General features: G+C 44.1%; 1 protein-coding gene across 5 annotated transcripts in view; it reads left to right on the top strand.

The window, feature by feature from the left end:
• The window catches only part of ttll7 (tubulin tyrosine ligase-like family, member 7), a gene marked incomplete at its 5' end in the record, with an annotated part of 67,932 nt that overhangs the window by 15,219 nt on the left and 31,465 nt on the right, over positions 1 to 21,248 (top strand). For all 5 annotated transcript variants that reach the window (XM_084011107.1, XM_084011108.1, XM_084011109.1 and 2 more), the window contains 4 exons: positions 2,025 to 2,241; positions 4,347 to 4,511; positions 8,058 to 8,216; positions 19,142 to 19,236. In XM_084011107.1, the coding sequence (XP_083867233.1) occupies positions 2,025 to 2,241; positions 4,347 to 4,511; positions 8,058 to 8,216; positions 19,142 to 19,236 (636 nt within the window). The remainder of the gene's footprint in view (positions 1 to 2,024; positions 2,242 to 4,346; positions 4,512 to 8,057; positions 8,217 to 19,141; positions 19,237 to 21,248) is intronic.

Genomic DNA, 21,248 nt, shown 5'->3' with positions numbered 1-21,248 from the left:
GGAAATTAAGTTATATCTACCCCCTGTAATTTATTTTTCCGTCGGCCAACCAAATGAAGTTATTGTTTGTGTCTGAAGCGCAGCTTGTTATAAGGGAAACAAAATAAAAGCGCGTGCAGGGCTTAAAAAGGCGAGATCCCCCTCTGGTGCCAAATTAAATAGGCAGGGGAGAGTGGGCTGTGATAATCTGACACCCCAGCTCATCAATCATATCGTCTGCTCCTCAGCTACTCCTCCTTGACGAGCCAACACTGTTAACCCCGTCCTCATCATTCAACTTGCTCTTTGCCTGTTAGGAGGGCTCTTCACATCGTTGGCCAGCCTACCATCAAGTTGTCCCGGTTCTTTTCTGTTCAAGCACCGTGATGAGCGGGCCAATGACGCGCTCATCTCTAATACACCGGCGTTTTAGTTGGCAGGAGCGAGTGGTGATGAGGAGAGGTAGATTAGTAACAACGACATTACACTATATGGATCTACAAGCCGGGAAACCGCTGAAGGGAAGACTCCTGAACGAAGAGCGGAGCACTCAATCCCGGTCTAGATTCACACTTAGGAGCTCATCAACAATGCTCCAGTGTTTTTGCTTATTAGATGAAACCGAGCAGGTGAAGTCTTTGGTTAAATCACAACAACACAGACTGCACTGTTCCCAGGGTACTGTATGTTCTGTCTGGAGTTACAGAGCAGAACAATGTTTGCCCTCTGGTGGCTTGGTGCCACAATGTCTTAATAGCTGAAACTGTACTTTTTTGAGCAATCAAGTCTTTACATCTTGGCCAAATATTGTGTTTGTGTGCGAGTGGTGTGCCTGCTTGAATGTGTATAATGGAGCCTTCCAGGCCGTGCATGTAACCAATTTAGGCCAGGTCTGCCTTAACTAAGAGTGATGGTGATATAGGTCAGTCGCAATCCTTGTACATAGTGGGAGATTGTTTAGAGACTTCCCCTCACCCTCCAGCACACATGCATACACCCACACCCACACGCGGCCAGACGTACACACTTTCACATTCACAAAGTTTTGAAAACACTGCCCCTCACCCTTCGTGTGCGCGGCCACATGGATGCATGTAAACTAACACAGCTCACTCTTGAGTCCAGCGAGCAATGGCCTGCGTTCTATAAGGCCTGAGTGCCGGTGACATGAGACCAAAGCAAATGAATTAGAGTGGAGGTTGAACCGGAGCACGACGTCTGCTCCCATTAACCTGCACACGACTGCAAGACCCCGCCACAGCATTTGATGCCATTCAGACAGAGCGGAGTTTGGCTTCAGAAAAATCACAATGTTCTCCAGATGCTCACAGAGTCTTTCTCAAGACAAACCAGCATTTGTGTTGTACCTGCCTTGTTTTTTTGTTTTTTCTTTGGGACATTTATTTTTAAAACGTCTTATTTAGATGGTCAGTGGTAATGAACGGAGCGACAAAAAGTTTTGGAACGTTCAATGACACCCGGAGCCAAACAGCTTGTCCTGCTCAAAGTAGACCAGAGGCATGCTGAGCACACCCATTTACATATGTTTTCAGTGAAGGTTGTGTAGCAGCGAAAGGTCATATCATGAATACCATCAGGGCACAATGGCTCAGACCCTTTCACTCCAAAAGGGCTAAACGTCTTCACTGTAAATGTCATTCCATGCACAGTAAGGACATATCTTCTCCCTCTGATTGCATCTAGTGCACATTATACTTATGGGAACGCGAAGATTGAAAGTATCGCAATAATAGGCTGATGTGGCACCCCCAGTAATATGTCCCCAACTAATCCGGATGATTTGATATGAAATATAGCGATAAAACCCATAAAATCTGTATACTGTTTGGCTCAACTTTTTTTTCTTCCTTCAACACGTATATAAGACAGTGCCAATGTCATCCGTCATGTTCATGGTCCCTGCTATGCTGCCATCTATCAGTTTTTTAATTATCTTTTTTGTCTTTACTGTGCCATATTTTATTATGCTGCTGACGACACCCCAATTTCCCCCCCGAGGATTAATAAAGTTTCCGTCTATCCAGGATCTCGCTTATACGTAACTGTGAGAAGCTGCCAGCCCAGGAGCACTTCATCGTTCAGGAGTACCTGGACAAGCCCTTCCTGATGGAGGGCTACAAGTTTGACCTGCGAATCTACATCCTTGTCACCTCCTGCGACCCTCTTCGCATTTTTCTCTACAAAGACGGCCTGGTCCGCATGGGCACAGAGAAGTACCATGCACCCAGTGAGGCCAACCTGGTGAGTCACTGACAATACTACTACTAATAAAGATTATAGCATTTATTCACGGTTTTTCAAAGTGTCACATAGACATGAAAACGCACACATGGTCCTAGACAAAATATCTTGTAACTAATTACAGGACATGCTTTATCTGTGTACCATCTGTGCAAAAGGCCAGTTTGATGAGTTGCAGACATACACACAACTGTTCAGGGATTTATACAGGAAAGTACATACAGTACTTCGTGTGTGGCTCGGGCTCATCCGCAGTGCACGACAGACAGATAATACAGTACATTCACAGAACAATGTATTTGCACTCCCGTGAACCGGAGCCATGGGTTTGTGTAACGCGACATAATTGAATTAGACACACACAACACATAGGAGGACAGAGGTTGGGAAACGCAGCACAATCTCTGTATGATCACAAAAGCATGCACACGGTATACTCGTATACACAGTCAACAGCGCCCAAATGCAGACATCTGTACAGCTGATATTATTCTCACTAACATTAACACCAACACTAACACACACACACACACAGAAAGGGCAGACATACTGAATGCACACAGCTGAGTGTAAATGTCTACATGCCAGATGTCTCCTGTAATATCAAGCCGCTCATATTTGCCTTGAGGTTCTGCACCTGCTGAAGCACAGTCTGTTGCTGATGATGGGATGCACACACACGCACACACACACACACACACACGCACACACACACACACACACACACACACACACACACACACACAGCCTCCTATCGAGCGTGATGCTTATCTACGATATGAACATACGCTCACATAGACGCGCCGGACCCCCCCGTGACACAAATGTGTATTGTCTTACCCAGTCTGTGACACATGATGGAGTGAGTCACACCACGGAGATGGATGTTCAATCCCACAGGGAGTTGCTCCCAGACAGCCATCATGGGTTGGAGTGGCCTCCGGTCGGAGCCTTATTGCCTCGGAGGCTAAGGATAAGGATGTATTGTCTTCGACTGTGAGGGACAGGGTTTAAAGAGACGGATACTACAAGGGTTACACAATGGCTGGTTATAATCAACCGCTCAATGACGCATTTTAGCCATGCTCCGTTGGAGCTACGGGACGCGGGCGGTGTGAGTGCTTGAGATTTTGGTGATGTATGATCGTAATCTGCCGTTGCACTCGTTATCTGTCGAGGCCACGAGAGCACAAGAACCATTTTTAGAATCGCGCATCGGCAATTCCCATATAGCACAGCGAGCAGTTCTATACTTTTCTTACTGCACCATTTCTTACCATCTTTAGTTGTTGCCAAGGGATACGTTTGTGACTTTTGCCTCTTCCTTTATTCATGTCCATATTACTTAGAAGAAAATGTTTAACATTACAGCGTGGGTATGTGCACTGTGGGGATAAGGGCATGAACACCCTTGAGGATGTACTTTGCCGTGATGATTATCATCACTGACAAAGGGATAATTACACTAAAGAGCACTAGCACAGGTACCACAGCTATTTAAGAAAAATATACAGTTTATACTCCATGTATTAAACGTTTCATTGGATCTACTGTTGCTCTTTTTTCCGTGGAGCAATTTGTAGCTCTTAGTATAAGATTGAGATTGTACTGGACTCACAGCTATGCATCTAAATTGGAGCAGGAAACAGGTGGGAAAAGAGCCCAATTTCTTCATCAGCTCAGTAACTAAAGGAATTCAGGGGAAAGAAGAGGATCGTTTTTCTTCCTTTTATGCAACAACAAACAAAACACACCATCTGGTGCAAATATGATCTACTGTTGCTATGACATTTGTTTTTGTATGTTGTCGGAGTTTATAAGAAGATGTTTACTTGTTTTACAAGTACACCACACACCTCTGACCCGGCAATCACATCTAGTCAAATGATTGATATGCTGTATTTTTTTATTTAAAGAAAAGTACCAAGTTTGTTTATCAATTAGATGATGGTACCAAGCTGTAAGTGTCAGCGAAATATTATGCCTATTTCTCTCAGATCTGTGTTTCTATGTAAGAGCTATCCATGACGTTGTTGCACTGCAAATTAAGTGACAGGTGTGAACATGCACGTACCAATGTCTAACTCCCCTTTTGGTCTCCACAGAGCCAGCTCTACATGCATCTGACCAACTACTCAGTCAACAAACACAATGAGAACTTTGAGAGGGACGAGACCGTGGACAAAGGCAGCAAGAGGTCCATCAGCTGGTTCACCGAGTTCCTCCGCGCCAACGACTACGACGTGGCAAAGTTCTGGGGCGACGTCTCTGTACGTGGTTGGTCCACACAAACAAAACACACCACTAATGCAAACAACGCATGGATGCATCCTCCGCTTGTATATACACACACACGCTCTTGGTACTAGCCAACACACGTCTGCGCAAAGAACACATGCGGGCCAGCAAAAGATTTGATATGATTTGTTATGACAGTAATTCAGCGAGCTTCCTAGCTTTGTTTAATTCCAGGAAGAACTCAGTGAAAACATCATTCCAGGAGGGTGAGATCTCCCTGTCTGGCCCGACTCTCAGCTCATCCAAACACCTTTACATCGTTCGTTTTCTTTCATCAAAGACCACCGACTTCATTTTACACATCATATGCACATCTGTCTTTCTGTTACTACTCATGTTCTTTTCTTATTTCATTCTTCTATATCACCAGTCTTGACCTTGACTTCACATTCATTTTGGGTTGTATAATCCATTGTCTGTTCTCCTGCCGCAAGCGTTCAACCTCAAAATCAAATCCCATTGGTTATTATACTTTCAAGGCATCTTCTATTTCTTCTTTCCATTAGCTTTCACTTTTCGTTGTGCTCATACTGAACAAAGTGGCTTTTGACACTGTTGGAGGTGTTGTGGCCAGTGTGTGACCTTGTGCATTAAGTTCTTGTTTAGGGAATGTTTCCTTTCCTTTATTCTCCTCTCTTATCCATCTCGAGCAGTCTGTCTCTCTGCTCCATTTTGTCCAGGCTTTAAAGTTGTAGTTGCACTTTCCTTCCTCACATCTTTCTCGTCTCTCAGTGACACATCAGAGTGTCACCCTCTGACTCAACTAGACCATCCTCCTCTTCTCTTGCTCTCTCACCATTTCGTCCCCGTTCTTTTCCTCAGAAGTTGCACCACTTTGGTGTTGTGCTGTCAGTTTGCACTCACCCACTGTGTTTTGTTTCAACTCTGTATTTATGCTCTCCCCTCACTGTCCTTCTCTTTTCATCTCTCCTCTTACATTTTGTTCCCGTACAGACCAAGCAGACTGCCCTTTCTCTTTCCACCGATGGTCACGGTCAGAGAGTTTCTTTGCCCAAAAATTGTCTTTGGGGTTTTTGAATATAGCATGTTTTTTTTCATGTTCACTGATATCTCTTACATATTATGCTATCATGAATGCATGCTGCAGCTTTTTTTGTGGGTGTAGTTTTTGAGAGCAATGTCTGACCAAAAATGGGATATATAGAGAGGTCGTAGCTAGACCAGCATACTGCTCTCCAGCACCCAGCAGTTTCACTGGACTAAGAAAACTGCAGGCCTGCAGCACTGCCAAGCAGCAACTTCTGGTGCGCAGAATGTGTAAGTGCCAAAAAACAGCACCTCCTCAACTTGCCACTTGAGAGCCTCTCCAAAAGTGAGTCAATTCCCATAGACCCACCGCTCTATAGCTAATATCCTCATGACTGTACGGGAGGTGAAATGAGACTTAAGCTTAAATGTGTGCAGAATTAATGACAAGTGTATGCCATCACAGCCAGTAGCTGTTTGCTAGGTGTCACCTGGGCTCATTTGAGTCACTGAAATTATCTTTGCGGCCATGATTGTGGTGTTTGTCTTCTGGAGAATTTGTCATGCAAATATGGGACAAGTAATGAAGTTAATCGTAATCGTATGCTGGGTTCCTACTGGCCAATGTGTGGCCGTTGGATGACATGCGTGCATGAATCAGTTTTCACGGGATATTAGGAACTTCAAAGTTCTTGACATTTGGCTAACTCCTGGACTACCGGACAGTGTCAGTAGCCTCTGGAATGAGAATCGAGGACGTGTGTGGTTGATGGTCAACCATGTTTAATGCACATATTGAAGGAGCTGGAGAGATTACATGGAGTTGTAACGTTACCTTTTATGAGTTCATGGGACAAATAAATGGACTCATTGGAGAAGCCATGCTGGTCCCAAGTCCTAAACTTTGAGCTTCGACTCCTAAACAAGTTATAATAGTCTTTTCACCAAATGTTATGCCCCTCGTGTCTCCGTCTGTAATTTTCAAACCATACGTTTTGCTCACTGAAATGTGTTTTGTTTTTTTTGACCACTGCATATTTCTGGTAAGGAAATTCTGGAAAGTGCCGCAGAATGATGTAATGTTAGTTCTTCACTGTTCTCTCATGCAACTTGATTGGATGCTGTCAGATCGGTTCAAACAAAGTGGACGTGGGGTCGACATGCTGGGAATGAAAAGCGTTAATGTTGACTTCGGATATGAAGGGGAATTAATTGATTCGTGGCACACTGTTTGAATTACATACATTTTAATCGTTTGGCTTGTGGGACGGAATTGTGCAATGTAAGTCCAAGTGAAGTCAAGATTAATTAGTGTCAAAGTCAATTTGCAAGTCTTTTTTTTATTTTTGTAAAGTCAAGTCATCAATTTCGTGACTGATGTTTGACTCGAGTCCAAGTCAAGTCAGTGACTTGAGTCCATTCCTCTGTCCTGCTGTCTCTATTACACCGAGACGAGAAAGAGAAATGATGAATTAAAACAGACGTGATGTAGATGCATTATACATGCGCACACAAAGGGCTAAAATAATTAATAGATGTATGCAGGCAAAATAAAACAAAATAATTCAAGAGTTATAAAAGCATTTTAGTCCAGCGCTTACAAAACACAATCACAAGTGCACAGTGTTAGGCAGTGGCCAGTGCTGGGGGCTCAGGATAAGGAGGGAGGTGATGTGGGCAGACACACACACACACACACACACACACACACACACAGCAGCCAGGACCGGGGACTTCAGGCATAAACGACAGTAGTGGGAGCAGGTGTTTGTGCTGTGTAGCCTGTGGGTCAGACGGGTGGATGGACAGACAGATGGGTGGATGGATGGAGGTGTGTGAGCGGCAGACAGAAGAGAGACGGGTGCCTGCCGCCTTATCAGGCCAGGGCCAGACCGCCATACCCCTCTCCTGCACCCAGCAGTCAGACTGGACTGGGCAAACTGCAGGCCAGCAGCACTGCGTGGGGCTCGACTGGTGAGGGAAAGCTTTTGTGTATGCGTGTGTCATAGTGTCAGCATGTTTACCCCAGCCGCACAGTGGGACTAGGCAGGCAGGTAGCAGCCAGCAAACAAATGTGAAAACACACACATGAACACAGGTTGGGGAGCCAATAGGCACACAGACCACAAGGATTGGTGAAAGTCTGCGAGTAAGATTCTGTGCCAGTAACACTTTTTGTTTTTCCTCTGCGTTTAAGCAGTATTTTGGGAGAATGGGATGATGTCCTACCTCTTTAAAGCAGAACCGTAGGTTACAGGTCTAATACGTGTCATGATTACTCCATTGTCTGAGGTCTGTCTCTAATCTAAAGGTTCAAGCATCTGCCTGCAGTCGCAACCTGCAATTAAAGCGGGACTCCTAATTGCACCATTTTCTATTTAATAGGACCTTTAATCAGCTGCTACAAAAAAAATGGCAGCTTATGTCTTTAGAGAATGTAGGCAACCGACTCAAACAAGAAGTAAGATTTGTGCTCTCTTTGTCATTTTGGCTTGGTGATTCTCTTTCTCTTTGTGTTTGTATCCTGCCAGGAGCTGGTGGTGAAGACCATCATAGTGTCTGAGCCCCACGTGCTCCACGCCTATCGCATGTGTCGCCCCGGACAGCCACCAGGGAGCGACAGTGTCTGCTTTGAGGTCCTGGGCTTCGACATCATCCTGGACCGCAAGCTCAAACCCTGGCTACTGGAGGTACAACGACGTGTGTGTGTGTGTTTATTTTAGTGGCATGTGCGAAAAGGCGTGAACGCATTTTTCATTACTTTTACTATGAATTGTATCATTGCTGATGATGATGACAATGTATTTACTCCATTTAAAGGGACAGTATAATTGTTTTAAGTTTTATACATATTCATTTTCCATTTATTTAATTAAATTGAGCATAAAATATAAAAAAGTAATGGAAGTAAGGTATGAGATATACATCTGTGATTTATGAAATGTTATTTGAGGGTGTATGTGTGTGTTTGCCAGTCAGAAAGAGGAGGGCTGCAGTCTGCGCTGTCTCACCTGTTTGTGCTGCTCCTAAAGTGACAGCGGCTTCTAAACTGAAGTAATGTGGCATCAGCGGGAGAGAGGGAGACGTTGCTCCGCACTGACAGAAAGCATAAACACGCTGATTTTGCTTACACACTCTCGTCCCCGGAGCACAAAAACACACACAAACATCCACACAGTCTCGAGTATGTATTTATGTACCTACGAATGCAAGCAGAAGACACATTCCCATGTAAAATGAAAGGAAAATACGCAGCCACAAACATGCAGACACAATTACATGGATGTGTGCATTCTTACGCAACCACGCATACAAATAGATATGCATACATACATACACGGCTGCATATAAGGCAAGTCAGAGACCCATTTACCTCATGCAAAGGCACACACACACGTATGTTAGGGAAATATAGGTCAGGATGGCAGGTTCACTGGCAAGACACCCGCCCCTCCTTTTCTCTGTGTCAGTCTCTCAAGTGTCAGTCATTCAGGAGGTGGATTCAGAGTCCAATTGAAGTTCAGAGTCCACTCCGGGATTTCAGTCTCACCGTTCTGATGTCAGCCAGTCAGTTAAAGCTTGACCTAAATCCTTTAACCCAAAGTGGCTGCGCGCCTTTCCCCCCCTCTTTTCCCACAAATTGACTCAAGGATGAGAAATGCCTCTGGGATAATTGTTTGTTTTCCCCATCATGTCAACCCGAAATAAATCTTGCTTTTTTCCCAAAAACCTCCGATTTGGAGAAAAGTGGCATTTGATAGTTGGTTGGTGTTTTTCTCTCTTCAGAAGAGTTGTCGTGGAATTAGGGTGTTATAATTACCTGACTCTTTTTGTGTGGTTGAGCAGTCGTACTATATGACAAAAGGATGTACAAGAGAGAGCAAGATGGTGGTGTTCCTTTTGACTGCGAGTGCACTGTGACAGTTAGTGTGTGTGTGTGTGTGAGAAACATGGCAAACAGCCGTGAATGCAGTTGTTCCACTCCAGCAGTAATGATCCCCACTGTGCTACTAGCAGCTCTCTATAACTCTCATCAATTAACAACCCACGCACACACATACACACACACACACACACACCCCTGCTTCTCTTTCATGCAACATTTACAGCAACAATCATTTATTTCCAAAATGCAACTGATTAGTCAGGGGATAGTTGCAAGCACACCCCTTCTCAAATCCTCACTTTGTATGCTGTCAAGCCTGAAAATAACTTTATTACCTCTTTTTAGCCTTGTCAACGTTCATTCCTATTCTGCAGGGACGCCACACACAGTCTGGCCCATAGGCTGGTTGCCACAAACGATACCCTATGGCAAGCCCTCAGGTCCAAATTACATTTTTTAAGCAGAACTCTTTAAAGCATTTTGTGTTAACTTGAATGTATTACACTGCATTTCACCATTCTTCTTATTATAATTGTGTTTAATTTTGCTTTCTGGCAGCCCCTTGTGCCCCCAAAACAGTAGAAAATTGTGTCAGGAATGGAAACACAATCGAGGCCTTACAGGTTTGTTTTGGATTTGTGGACTTCAGATCTCAGGTTTCCTCATCGGTGTCACTGTGAATTACACGTGCCACGCCTCGTTGGGCCTTTACCCAGACTGCTGTTCCGACAATGTCTTCCCCTCTTACTCTTTAAAATGTCAAAGTTGGTTGTTGGACACGCAGCCAGGAAATGAAAGTTCAACCTGTGTAAACTCAAAGCTAGTCGGATACCTGAACGCTAGATGGTATCATATATAAGAAACTGTCAAATGACATTAATCCTGCCCTTTGAATTTGTATTTTTGTCTGCCAGGGTGTGTGTGTGTGTGTGTGTGTGTGTGTGTGTTTGTGTGTGTGTGTAGGTGGCTGGAGAGGGAAAAGGAACATGATTGCCTCTCACATCCTCCAATTACACCTCTAGAAAATAGCCACTGTTTTTTTTTTTCTTTTCTTTTTTGGACAAGGTATTGAAAATAGTGCAACTCCAAACCCCGATGTGATTAGAGGACAACACGGCTCTATCTTGCCGTAGCAAGAAAACCTCTGTGTGTGATACAATACACCGGCTCTTTGTATCCAGACAAACACGAAGAAATCACGGCAAATATACTGATAACGAATAGGGATCCTCAAGAGAAACAACCCACAGACCGGCTCACACCTGCTAAATAGCTTGTCACGGGGGGTGAAAACAGAGAAGGCAAGAGTGATGCTTCTCAAACCAAGGCCAGGCATCAAACAGACGTATTGTACGTATTGTACTCGCATTGAGTATAGAATGAAAAGAAGAGACGGCAACAAAAAAAAGAGAGAGACATGCTTTTGTGAGATCCTTATCTTAATTCAGCAGGGTTTTCAACACACGTTTTACCTCCTATTGACATTCAAAACATCAGAACTAGATGGGCGCACACACACACACACACACACACACACACACACACACACACTTGCTCAAATGGCGTAACCTGAGACGTTCACTTTCATTAAACCAGCCCAGACAGCATCTGTGTCTCGTATAGGAGAGGCGTTTCATTGAGCCGTGATCTTCGCTTCATACAGACACAGGCACACAGAAGTACACACAGAAGTACACACACACACACTCTCACACACTATCACACACACCCACAGTCAGCTTAGACTGTGGTTTGTATTGTCAGTGCCAAGGATTTTGCTCTGAGTGCTTCATTGAGAGTTTTCTTTGTCTTTCAGAAGCGAAACAATGAAGAAAACCAACATTCCATAGAAAACATAATCAATGCAGAAATAATCATGCATTTAGTTGAAATCAGGATCATGATACAGGCTTCACTCAAGATTCTGCTCGCATGTGGTGGTGGTGTCTTTTGGGCGTATGGGTCAAAGGGAACGGCAGCCACCTCCAAATCCAAAGTGCATTTAGTCAATGGCAAAATATAGCAATCACAAGTTTATCCAGGGTCCATGTGATGTAAGCTGCCATGACAAATAATGTCAAATGGAGTAAGGAAAATGAAATAAAAAATACTACAGGTCTGATGGGTGATGGTGAGGACAAGAGAAATATATACACACAGAAAAAAATATTCCTTTAAATGCTCAACCCCCTTCCATCTGAAACAGAGCCAGACAAAGAGCATGATTCATTGTTCTCACGGGCTCCTGACTGGTGTCCATGGACCACTACCTAAGGACGGGCGGATTGAGACCCAGCCTCATTACAGGCTCTGGCTCACTTCATTTTTTTTTTTTTTAAAGCCGGTCAAGTCAAAATAAGAAGAAACAAGTGTTTGTAGTGAACACGAATAATTAGAAACCTGCCTGGTCTGTGAGAAGCTGTCTCTCTAGTGTCAGGCTCCAGCAGCTCAAAGGCTGGTCGGCCTGCTCGTTAGAGGCCGCCGTCAGTGTGTGAGGGCACACGTGTGTGTGTGTGTGTGTGTGTACACCTGAATTTGATTTGTAATGTGTCAGTGTGTGTGTGTAGCGTTTGAATGTGTGCATACTGTAGGTACTGTATGTGTGTGTTTGCCTGCTCTTTAAACACAGACGCACTAAGAAAGCCACCACAGGCAACTGAGGGTGTTTGTGTGTCTCTTGTGAATGTGTGTTCTCTCTCTCTCTCTCTCTCTATATATATATATATATATATATATATGTATGTTTGTGTGTGTGTGTGTGTGTCTGGATGTGTGGTCTCTGTCCTTCTGGGAATAGTCCTCTGTAGAGTGTGTGTGTGTGTGTGTGTGTGTGTGTGTGGTTGGCCATTCTGATCTGCCTACCAAACCAACTCCAGCCCACAGCCCGTCTTTTTATCCAGTCGGAGAGACATGAAGGAATCCTGCTTAAAACACAAAAACAGACCGAGGCAGTACGTAACGGAATAAGGAGGAGGAAGGAACATTGTTTGCCAACTTTTTTCTTAACTGTTCAGTACTGAGATGCCATCGGACACAGGAGCTTAGGCAGCTTGATTATTGATGGCTGGAACTTAACTACCATTTCCTCATCCATCTCTTTCCCTTTCTACCCCCCCCCCCCCCCGCCCCTCCCTTGTTGTGCTTGTGCAGAGTGATTGGCAGCTAATGAGGCAGGCATGGTTAGGTCAACCGTGGCACTGGTTTGTTTGTGTCTCGGTGTGTTTGTGCGCGTGTGTGTGAATGGGCATTACGACAACAGACCAACAGACTGCAGCTGGACTTCTCCCCTTAGGGTGGTGATTCTTCACCCCTGAAACGCCCCCCTCCCTCCCTGCAACTTTCCCCTCTTTCTATGCTCTGTCCCCCCCGATTGTTTCAAGATGAGTTTGGTTTGCCTGCCCATCCCTCAGAGCCGACATAATCCAGACTTCCTCTTCTTTTGAGTGCAAGTGTAAACCTATGTGTGTATGTTTGCGTTGGGGTGTGTGTTTGTGGGCAAGTGTAAACAGATGTAAACAGATGCCACGATACACATAGAAACAAACGCCTGGATACTACTCTCTCACATCCCCAACACACTCTGCAAATGAATTACAACTGCTGAATATACTGTTAATTCCCCGTGTGGAATAAATAGCGCCTCACTCTTCAGCTTTCAATTGAAATTCTATTTCATCTGTGCAGAATGAGACGAAGATCTTAATGTTCTTATAGCTTTCCATAAAAGTGTAAAAGAGTAGCCATTCAAAGCGTAACTGTTTTTCCTCAGAGTTTGAGAAGAAGGATTTAGAGGTTAGCCTGCCTTTCACATATTTCCTCAGGAAATTTGAGTGTTTTCTAACCCCTACAATATCCGAGTCGAACATTATTGTGTATTCAGGTTGATTAAGGAGGAATTTACTTGCTACCTGTGCTCTCCAAATTTCATCCCCCCCATGATTGAATTTTCTAGGGTGAAAAATGATAGAAGAGAATGCATACAGTCTGATATACTCAATTATCTTTCAGAGTCTCCCTTGCACCCTTCCACCTTTCATTCTCCTTTTGCCTTTGATTAATCTTTGGCACTTAGCGCGAATCATTCTTATTTAAATGTGGCTCTGAGGGGGTGTCCTTCTCTCTGTGAACCCTAGGTGGCAGTAGGTACCTACGAGCCACTCTTTGGCTTATGAGGGGGTTTATTAAAGAATAATTAGAATGATGTATGGGACTGTCCGTCTCTATCCACATCCATTTTCCCCCAACATGACTATTTCATGGAATAAGTATCAAATTAGGAGCGCACAGGCCTTGTATGTGGGGCAGTAGAAAACACACCTCAACATTTAGTCATTTATCATCAGGCATGCACGGCAGCACCAGTGACTGTGTGTGTGTGTGTGTGTCTCTGTTTGTGTGCATGCATGTGATTGAAAGGGAGGATTTATCTTGCATGTTTATGAGTGACATATGGAACTGCAGCGTGTGTGGCTGAGTGTGTAAGAGGCCATAAAGGGACATGTATACACTTGAATATTTATGACTGAGAGCTTTTGTTGATATATATTTTGACGTTTATAAGTAGGCGTGTGTACGTGCGTTTGTGGATGCATAACTGTGTCCACCTTTACCTGTTTGTGCATCTTCAAAGCACCCTTTGCTTTTTGTGACTGTGTCAGATTATATCTCTGTGTGTCTTCACACACAAAAAAAAAAAAAAAGCCACAATAAGGAAAGCAAGATTCCCAGCACGCTGCCAGTCAGGCAGGTCAGGCTGACTGGTGGCTAAGCTAAGCGTAGACCTGCTCAATCCCAGGACCTTTACCAGCAGCTCAGCATGCCCAGCTAGAGTTTCCCCGTGTCTGACTGGACCACTCAAAATGCCACAAAAAGAACAAAACGGTGATTGATAAGACGGCTGAAACAAGAGAGCGACTTAACATGGCGGCCAGCTGTCTGTCTTTCTGTCGCTCCGCTACTCGCGCTCTCCCTCCCTGCCTCGTTCTCCCATTCCACCATTGTGCGGCAACAAACACTCCATTCTGACAGCGGTTGAACTGTGCCGATACCCTCGAGTGTGCGGGGCAGAATGGGAGGCTTGTCAAAGCAGTGGTTGTTTACACTCTGCCAGGAATAATAAGAGGGGGTCGTTTTTCTGAACCGATTAATCACGAGCAGCCCTCGCACTTGTTTGACGAGTATTCCAGACATAGAATGGATGTAGATGTGTGGAATTTGTTGTGGAAAGAAAGCAGCTGATAGTTGCTCATCTATCTCTGCCCACATTTTCAACAATAAGCGAGTTATGATCATTGTGAGGGTTGATAACAGAATAACGGCGACCGAGTAGGAGTCATTGTCATACCATGGTATCCATCGAGATCCAGTTAATTCTCTCTGGGTGTGCAGAATGACCTTAGGTTACGTTAATAACAGTGTTATTCTTAGGGTGTGATTTTGCTGTGTGGCCACTACTGACCTATTAACTATCTTTGAGCAATACACCCCCACAGGGGCCGAACATTATGGGATTGACCCCGCATCCAAACCACAGGGTTAAAGAGAATTCTACTTGGAAATGAATAAAGTTATATCAAATCAAATAAGGCATGTAAAATATGCTAGTTGACCTCTCTGTTTGTATGTCAGGGCCTGCAATAACGATCGGTACAGGCTTGCAGTTCACAGACAATTCAAGTTCAAACCCCTAGCACAAGCTTATTTGCCTTTATAAACACTGGCAGGCTACTTATGTGTCTCAGTCACACACCTCCAGGTGCAGAAAATAAAGGAGTCCCATGTCCTTTGAATATGTTCATGATTTACAACTCACCCTCTGATCTTTGTATGTTTAACTGGGCGATCAGATGAGGATGAAACCTGTCCTGTGAAAAATTACGGACTGATATGTTATTCTCCTACACACTCATTCTAGTGTTTGATTGAGTGATATTTGGGCTATATTGATGCGATGCTGAACCGAATCAAAGCACGAGTAAAAAGGACTTTCTAATCTTTTCATCTGACATTTTTATTGAATGCGTCTTGGAGCAACCGAAGGCTCCTTTAAGACCCTGCCAGAGTCACTTAAGGAAATCGGAGTGGGGGTTTTTGGGAGCCTGCAGGGGTTCATTAGGACCAGACTGGTCCAACTTCCTCTGTCAGAGAGGAAAAGGCGAACACAAAAACGTATACAACAAAAAAAAAAGAGCAAAATGAATAAGAGGGGTAACGACCAGAGAGCGAGGGCAGGCGAGCGGAGGGGGAAATGAGTGACCAGACAGAAAACGGGTTCAGAGACGGGAAGGAAAACTAAGCAGAAGAAGAGGGCGACAGGCGGAGAGAGTATGGGAGACAGACGCAAGATTGAGGGAGAGCAAAGAGAGACAGCGTGTGCTGCGATGCCAGTCTAGTCTGTGACAGCTTGACACCACAAATCAAACTAAGAAATGAAGACAAGTAACGAGACAACCGTCGCTAGGATCACTGCCAGTTTGGCTGTTACCTATAGGCTACGGTGCTCTAAAGCCATACTCTTTTCATTGTGGCTGTCATATCGGGGAGCGCTCTAAATGAAAACAGACCTCTCCCCTCTCTTTCTTTTGTGGTGTTTTTTCCCCTGAGGTGAGGTACTGTAGGTTGAAGTGGAGCTCTGTCCTCCTCTGCACACAGAGGGATGTATTGTCGACTTCGTTCTATTGAGTGAAAGAGTTGGAAAGGGTCCCTGCTACTTTTTTCCTCTTTTCACTGGAAGACATTCATCACCCCTCCCCCCCTCTTCTTATAAATGGTTGCCGTGTAGAAAAATGCATGTGTGGCGTGCACGCTTACGAAGGCACACCCACACAAACCCGTGTCTTTTTGGTGCGGATCTAGAAGCATCACGTGGATCCATCCTCTGAACTAGTCGAGGAGGATGATACAGGTCATACCGTTGCTTCAGGATGACGGCTACAGCTCCGAGTTTTCATATCCATGGATGCTCTTATTCACCTGTGCTCAGCATCATCCATTTAAACATGGACGCCTCCTTGTATGTATATTCATATCATGGGAGTTTGGGTTTATGTGTGTGACTGAAGTTGACCGTTAAAGCAGGAAGCAGCTTTATCACTTACGCCCACCGAGATTTTTTTTCTGATCCAAATGGACAATCTTTCAGTAGTTACTGCTTTTCTCTTTTTTTGGGGGGCTACCTGCCCCACAGCTGGAGGCACAATAAACGCACTGGCTCTCTTATTTCCTTGGACCCTGGTTGTGATGTAAATATTATCTTATTATGTTCCCAAAATCTGCCACACAGCAAGTAAGAACTTTTGTGTGTGAATTAGTAATGGCCAGTTCAGAAGAAGGGAAGAGAAAGCGACCTTTGAGACGCTTTGTACATCTCTGTACAGTGGCTTTTGGGTTTTGTTGCTGATTTTTAGCCCGAATATCTTTATCGTTCTAAATGGCCTGTTTTTGCACATCAATCTCTTTGTCTCATTGGCCTATATCGGTATTCTTTAGCCGAGTTCCTGATTGGTGGATAGAATGGATCTTTAACCTCCGATTGGCTCAGCGTTGCTCCGTTACAGAAATCTCGACCTGCGATTGGCTGCTTTGATGAGTTCAACTGTATCCAACGGCTTTTTTTCCCTAAAGGAAGATAGGAACAGGACGGATGATGTCTCTGACACAAATACTCACCCCAAATGCAGATTAAGGCTACTGGAAGGTACCGCACTTTTAGCAGTGATTATTTGATTGAAAACGATCATTGGTTTTCACCAATGTATGCAGCCATTTTGGGTCAGAGCACGGCAGTAGTCGACTCCACACACTGACAAGTTTTAGTCCGTATGGCTATGTTAACAACGGTTCATGTCCACCGGATAATAACCCCTACTTTGTACGCATATATTTACATTTTTTGAAACAATAAGCTCTGGATCTAATTTAAAATCTACACCTCAAAAGGTGCCAGTCGTCCTGGCGTTCCCACACAAAAAATAGAGGAGGATTTTAACGACGTATCTCAACAAACAAAAGTTAATAATCAGGGTCAGCCTTTCGGTGGGCATCTGTTGTAATTTGAAGACAACTCGTAGGAAGACACCACTCCAGTCATAGCTGCCAGTTCATTCACCCTCCCTCTGCACTTCCCTCCATTTTGCTGGGCCTTTTGTTGTCTCGCGCAATCTCTTTCTTTCACCTTGGCAGAGAGACAGAAGGAACATAAGAAAGAATAAAGGGGGAAGAATTGTTTTGTTGTGTCACGTATAATAACTGATATCTGAATACCTTGCTACCATTGCTGGAAATTGTTCTGTTAAGAAAGGTAAGCTGCTCTTGAATTTTTCCCTGGGTGATACCGGCTTTTGTACCTCAAATCACAGGTGACTTATTCTGTTCTCGCTCAGTTGACTCTCCCTCTGAGCGCCCTCGATTGTATATGAAGGGATTGAGCCGAGCGCTGGTAATTCGCTGATGCTCACAAAGAGATTATTGGTGGCAGTGGGTAGGTGTTGCAGTGCCTGGCATACTTAAGTTACAGAGGCGTGGACCGCTTGCTGTGGTTGACTGAAAAGGACAGGGTCACTGATGTAGTGACGGTTTAAAGAGTAACCCCACATTTAAGCTTGGTTTATAAGCTATGATACGCCTCCATTGTGGAAGAACACATCACTGCAGGTGTTAAGATTGACATCTTACCAAATTTATAATAATCAGTATTAAATCATTGAAAATCTACTGTTTTTAATCAGTCAAAGCCTATTCTGAGATAGACTCTATGGTTTGAGACTAATCTATGGCATGGAATAAAAGAGCGTTAACATCCTCTAATCAGACCGCTCCCCTCCTCGCCTCTCCCCACAGCGCCGATCGTTTCTACTTCGTTCCACAACCACAGTGTCGCCTTACAATCACAGCACAGCACAAGCCTGTTTTCCCCTTTCTGTGGTCTGGAAACGAAGCTATTAGCACATTACAAATCTCGTGGATCAGTGTTAATGACTGATTATCTGGAGATAACAATGTGCGACTAGAGCGTGTGGATGAAGTTGTTGTGGTTTTTTTCTCATTCGGTGGCTGGCTAGTTAGTTTGCTAATGTTAGCTTTCTAATTCCACCATGCTTTCATGAGTGGAAAACAGCGGGTCCCACCACTGGGAGACTAGAACCGGGTGGAGAGCAGACGGAGACAGAGGTGCTGGGGTTTTTAGTCTCCCAGCTGCAGGGTATGAGGTGGAGGGACTGCAGGGTGTAGTTCTTGTCTGATTTGTGGTATGTTAAACAGGAAATTCATCAAGCTCAGTGCCACTATGCCATATCGCTGTTTTCAAAGCTCCTGGAGGAAGGCTATCGTCATACGAAAGTGGGCGTGAGCTAAATTAAACAGTGCATGTACCTGGTAGTGAAATTGAACTTAATAATCTTTTCACATACATGCACTCATACACACACACGTTCATGCACAAGCATTCACACGTCAGTGTCAGACAAGATTTATGCCCAGGCAAAGGCTAACAGTCCCAAAGTGTCCTTCAAAGAGAGGGAAACTCTCCCCTTCTAGCTCTCTCTTCTCTCCTCTCTCTTCTTTTGGGAACAGATGTCTTTTTTCCAAACATGCCCTAAATCCACTCCTGTAATTGCATAGCATTTCTGTCTGCTGAGTTGAGAAGAAAGAAGAAGAAGAAGAAGAAAAAAAAAATTAGATGAAGTAGGAAAATATTCTTTGAATGCTTCTCTCCTCTCTCCTCTCTGGCAGATCAATCGAGCGCCGAGCTTCGGGACCGATCAGAAGATTGATTACGACGTGAAGAAAGGGGTGCTGCTCAATGCTCTCAAACTCCTCAACATTCGGTACTGTTTCTCCACCGCGGTCGCACACACGCCTGCTTACAGATATATACACACATGCATCACATCTAGGGGATCATTAGGTTTAATGTGCCGAGGCAGACAAAGCTCACGACAAATTCAATTTTACAGGGCTCTGAATGTTTAAAAGATTTCTTTCAGTTTTCTGTGTTTGGCAACCTCCGAAAACTTTGGAATCACACAAAAGCCTTCTTGGATTTTTTTTCAGACTGATGACACAGTAGTGACATTAGTGGGTAAAAGGAGGTTTGAGCTGGTGATCAATAATACATCGCGGCACTTTTAAATGTATTAATGTGTTGGTGCTGCTGTGGTGGATTCAAAGACAGATTGTGGACAAGGCAAAGCTTCCACAAGACATACATCCATTTACATTGTGGGGACTTGCCTTCCTTTTGGGGACAAAATGCACATCTCCATAGCGTTAATCATTAAGTATGAGGCTTGGTTTAAGGTGAGGTTTAGGTTAAGATTAGGGTTAGGGCTAGGATTATGCTGGTATGCTGAGTGTGTGTGTGTGATAAAGAGGATAATAGTACGTTCTTCTATCTGTATTTCAAATTCAACATTGTTTACCCCGCTCTGCATCTTTACAGAAGCTTACTTGCTTAGCTTGCTTTTTTACTTTACTTTGCGACTGTATTTGTTTGCCTGTTTACAGTAGGTTATGCACACTGTCATTTTTGTTGTGTAATATATTTTGTGTGTGTGTGTGTGTGTTTGCCGGCATGCTTTTCCATCCCGCTGGCTACAGTGAGCCTGAACATTGATTGATCATCGTACTCAGACCTCTTTCTCTCTTTGCGCTTGTCTTCCTCTTACTGGTCTAAATATAGTCTCAACTACTAGTCGCACACACACACACACACACACACACACACACACACACACACACACAACACACACACACACACACACACACACACACACACACACACACACACACACACACACACACACACACACACACACACAGACAGATCAATGGATCAATTACATGCAGCACCATGGATCTAGTTTGGCCAAGTGTGGTGCGTTGTGCAGCCATCCCACATAAAAACTCATTCACTCCTCCCGTTAGGCTTCAGTCGACACAAACAAATCCCTTATCAAAATGATTTGTTTCATGGCTGATGTTTGCTGTATCGCCATAGATTAAAAGAGGAGATTTGATTATTTCCTGACAAATAAATCGTAGGAGGCCTTGAATGGCAGCGGGGAGCTATTTCCATTGGACAAACTGCTTATGTTCATGCTGGAGTGAATGAAGGCTTTGTTCTACCTCGCTCACTTTTTCCTTATATAGTAATGGCTTTGCTTCCCAAAAGGGAGGGGTTGGTGGTGTGTAGAAGTAGGGTCAGCTCTCAAGTCTGCGCACAACACCAACTGTATCAACATGGGATCAATTCAGACCCGGCCGGGCATGGACATTGATAAACCTCAGCCCCCCAACGGCACTCAATATCCAATTTAAAGGGCCAGCGATTGACTAAAATGAATTGCCCTTTCTCCAGACCGCAATGGCCCACTTGTTCAGAATTAGCTGTCTGGTCCTGTTCATCCTACACTTGTCACTTTGTTTTATCTCTGTATTGTTGAATGTTTTTTGAGGGGATTTTTTTTGTTTGTTTTAAGTACAACAATGATGTGAAAAGGCAAATTCAGGTCAGTCTATCAGTTCGGGATGAGAGCTGCATGCCGTCAAACTTCACCATTGTTTACAGTGTTTATGAAAACTTTTGGAAAGAAGCGGAGATAAAATACATCTTCTGTATTCTGAAAGAACTATTACAGTTTGCGGTTATGAAATAGAAATGAGAAGGGGGAAATGCACTTAGGACAGGAGTTAAAAGTATTATCGGAAAACAGAAATGTACTTTCTCTTCCAGTTCTTCCATATTTGAAAATGGCAGCTGAGAAAGAAGTTGCTCGGGTGAACTCCTCACTATAGAAATGCACAACGCTACTTACAAGTTAGTAAGAAAGTGTACACT

The sequence above is a fragment of the Eutrigla gurnardus genome, assembly GCF_963514095.1.
Source record: "Eutrigla gurnardus genome assembly, chromosome: 6".
Classification (NCBI taxonomy): Eukaryota; Metazoa; Chordata; class Actinopteri; order Perciformes; family Triglidae; genus Eutrigla; species Eutrigla gurnardus.
Note: the sequence above shows the minus strand (reverse complement) of the source record. Positions and strands in the feature narration are given on the sequence as shown.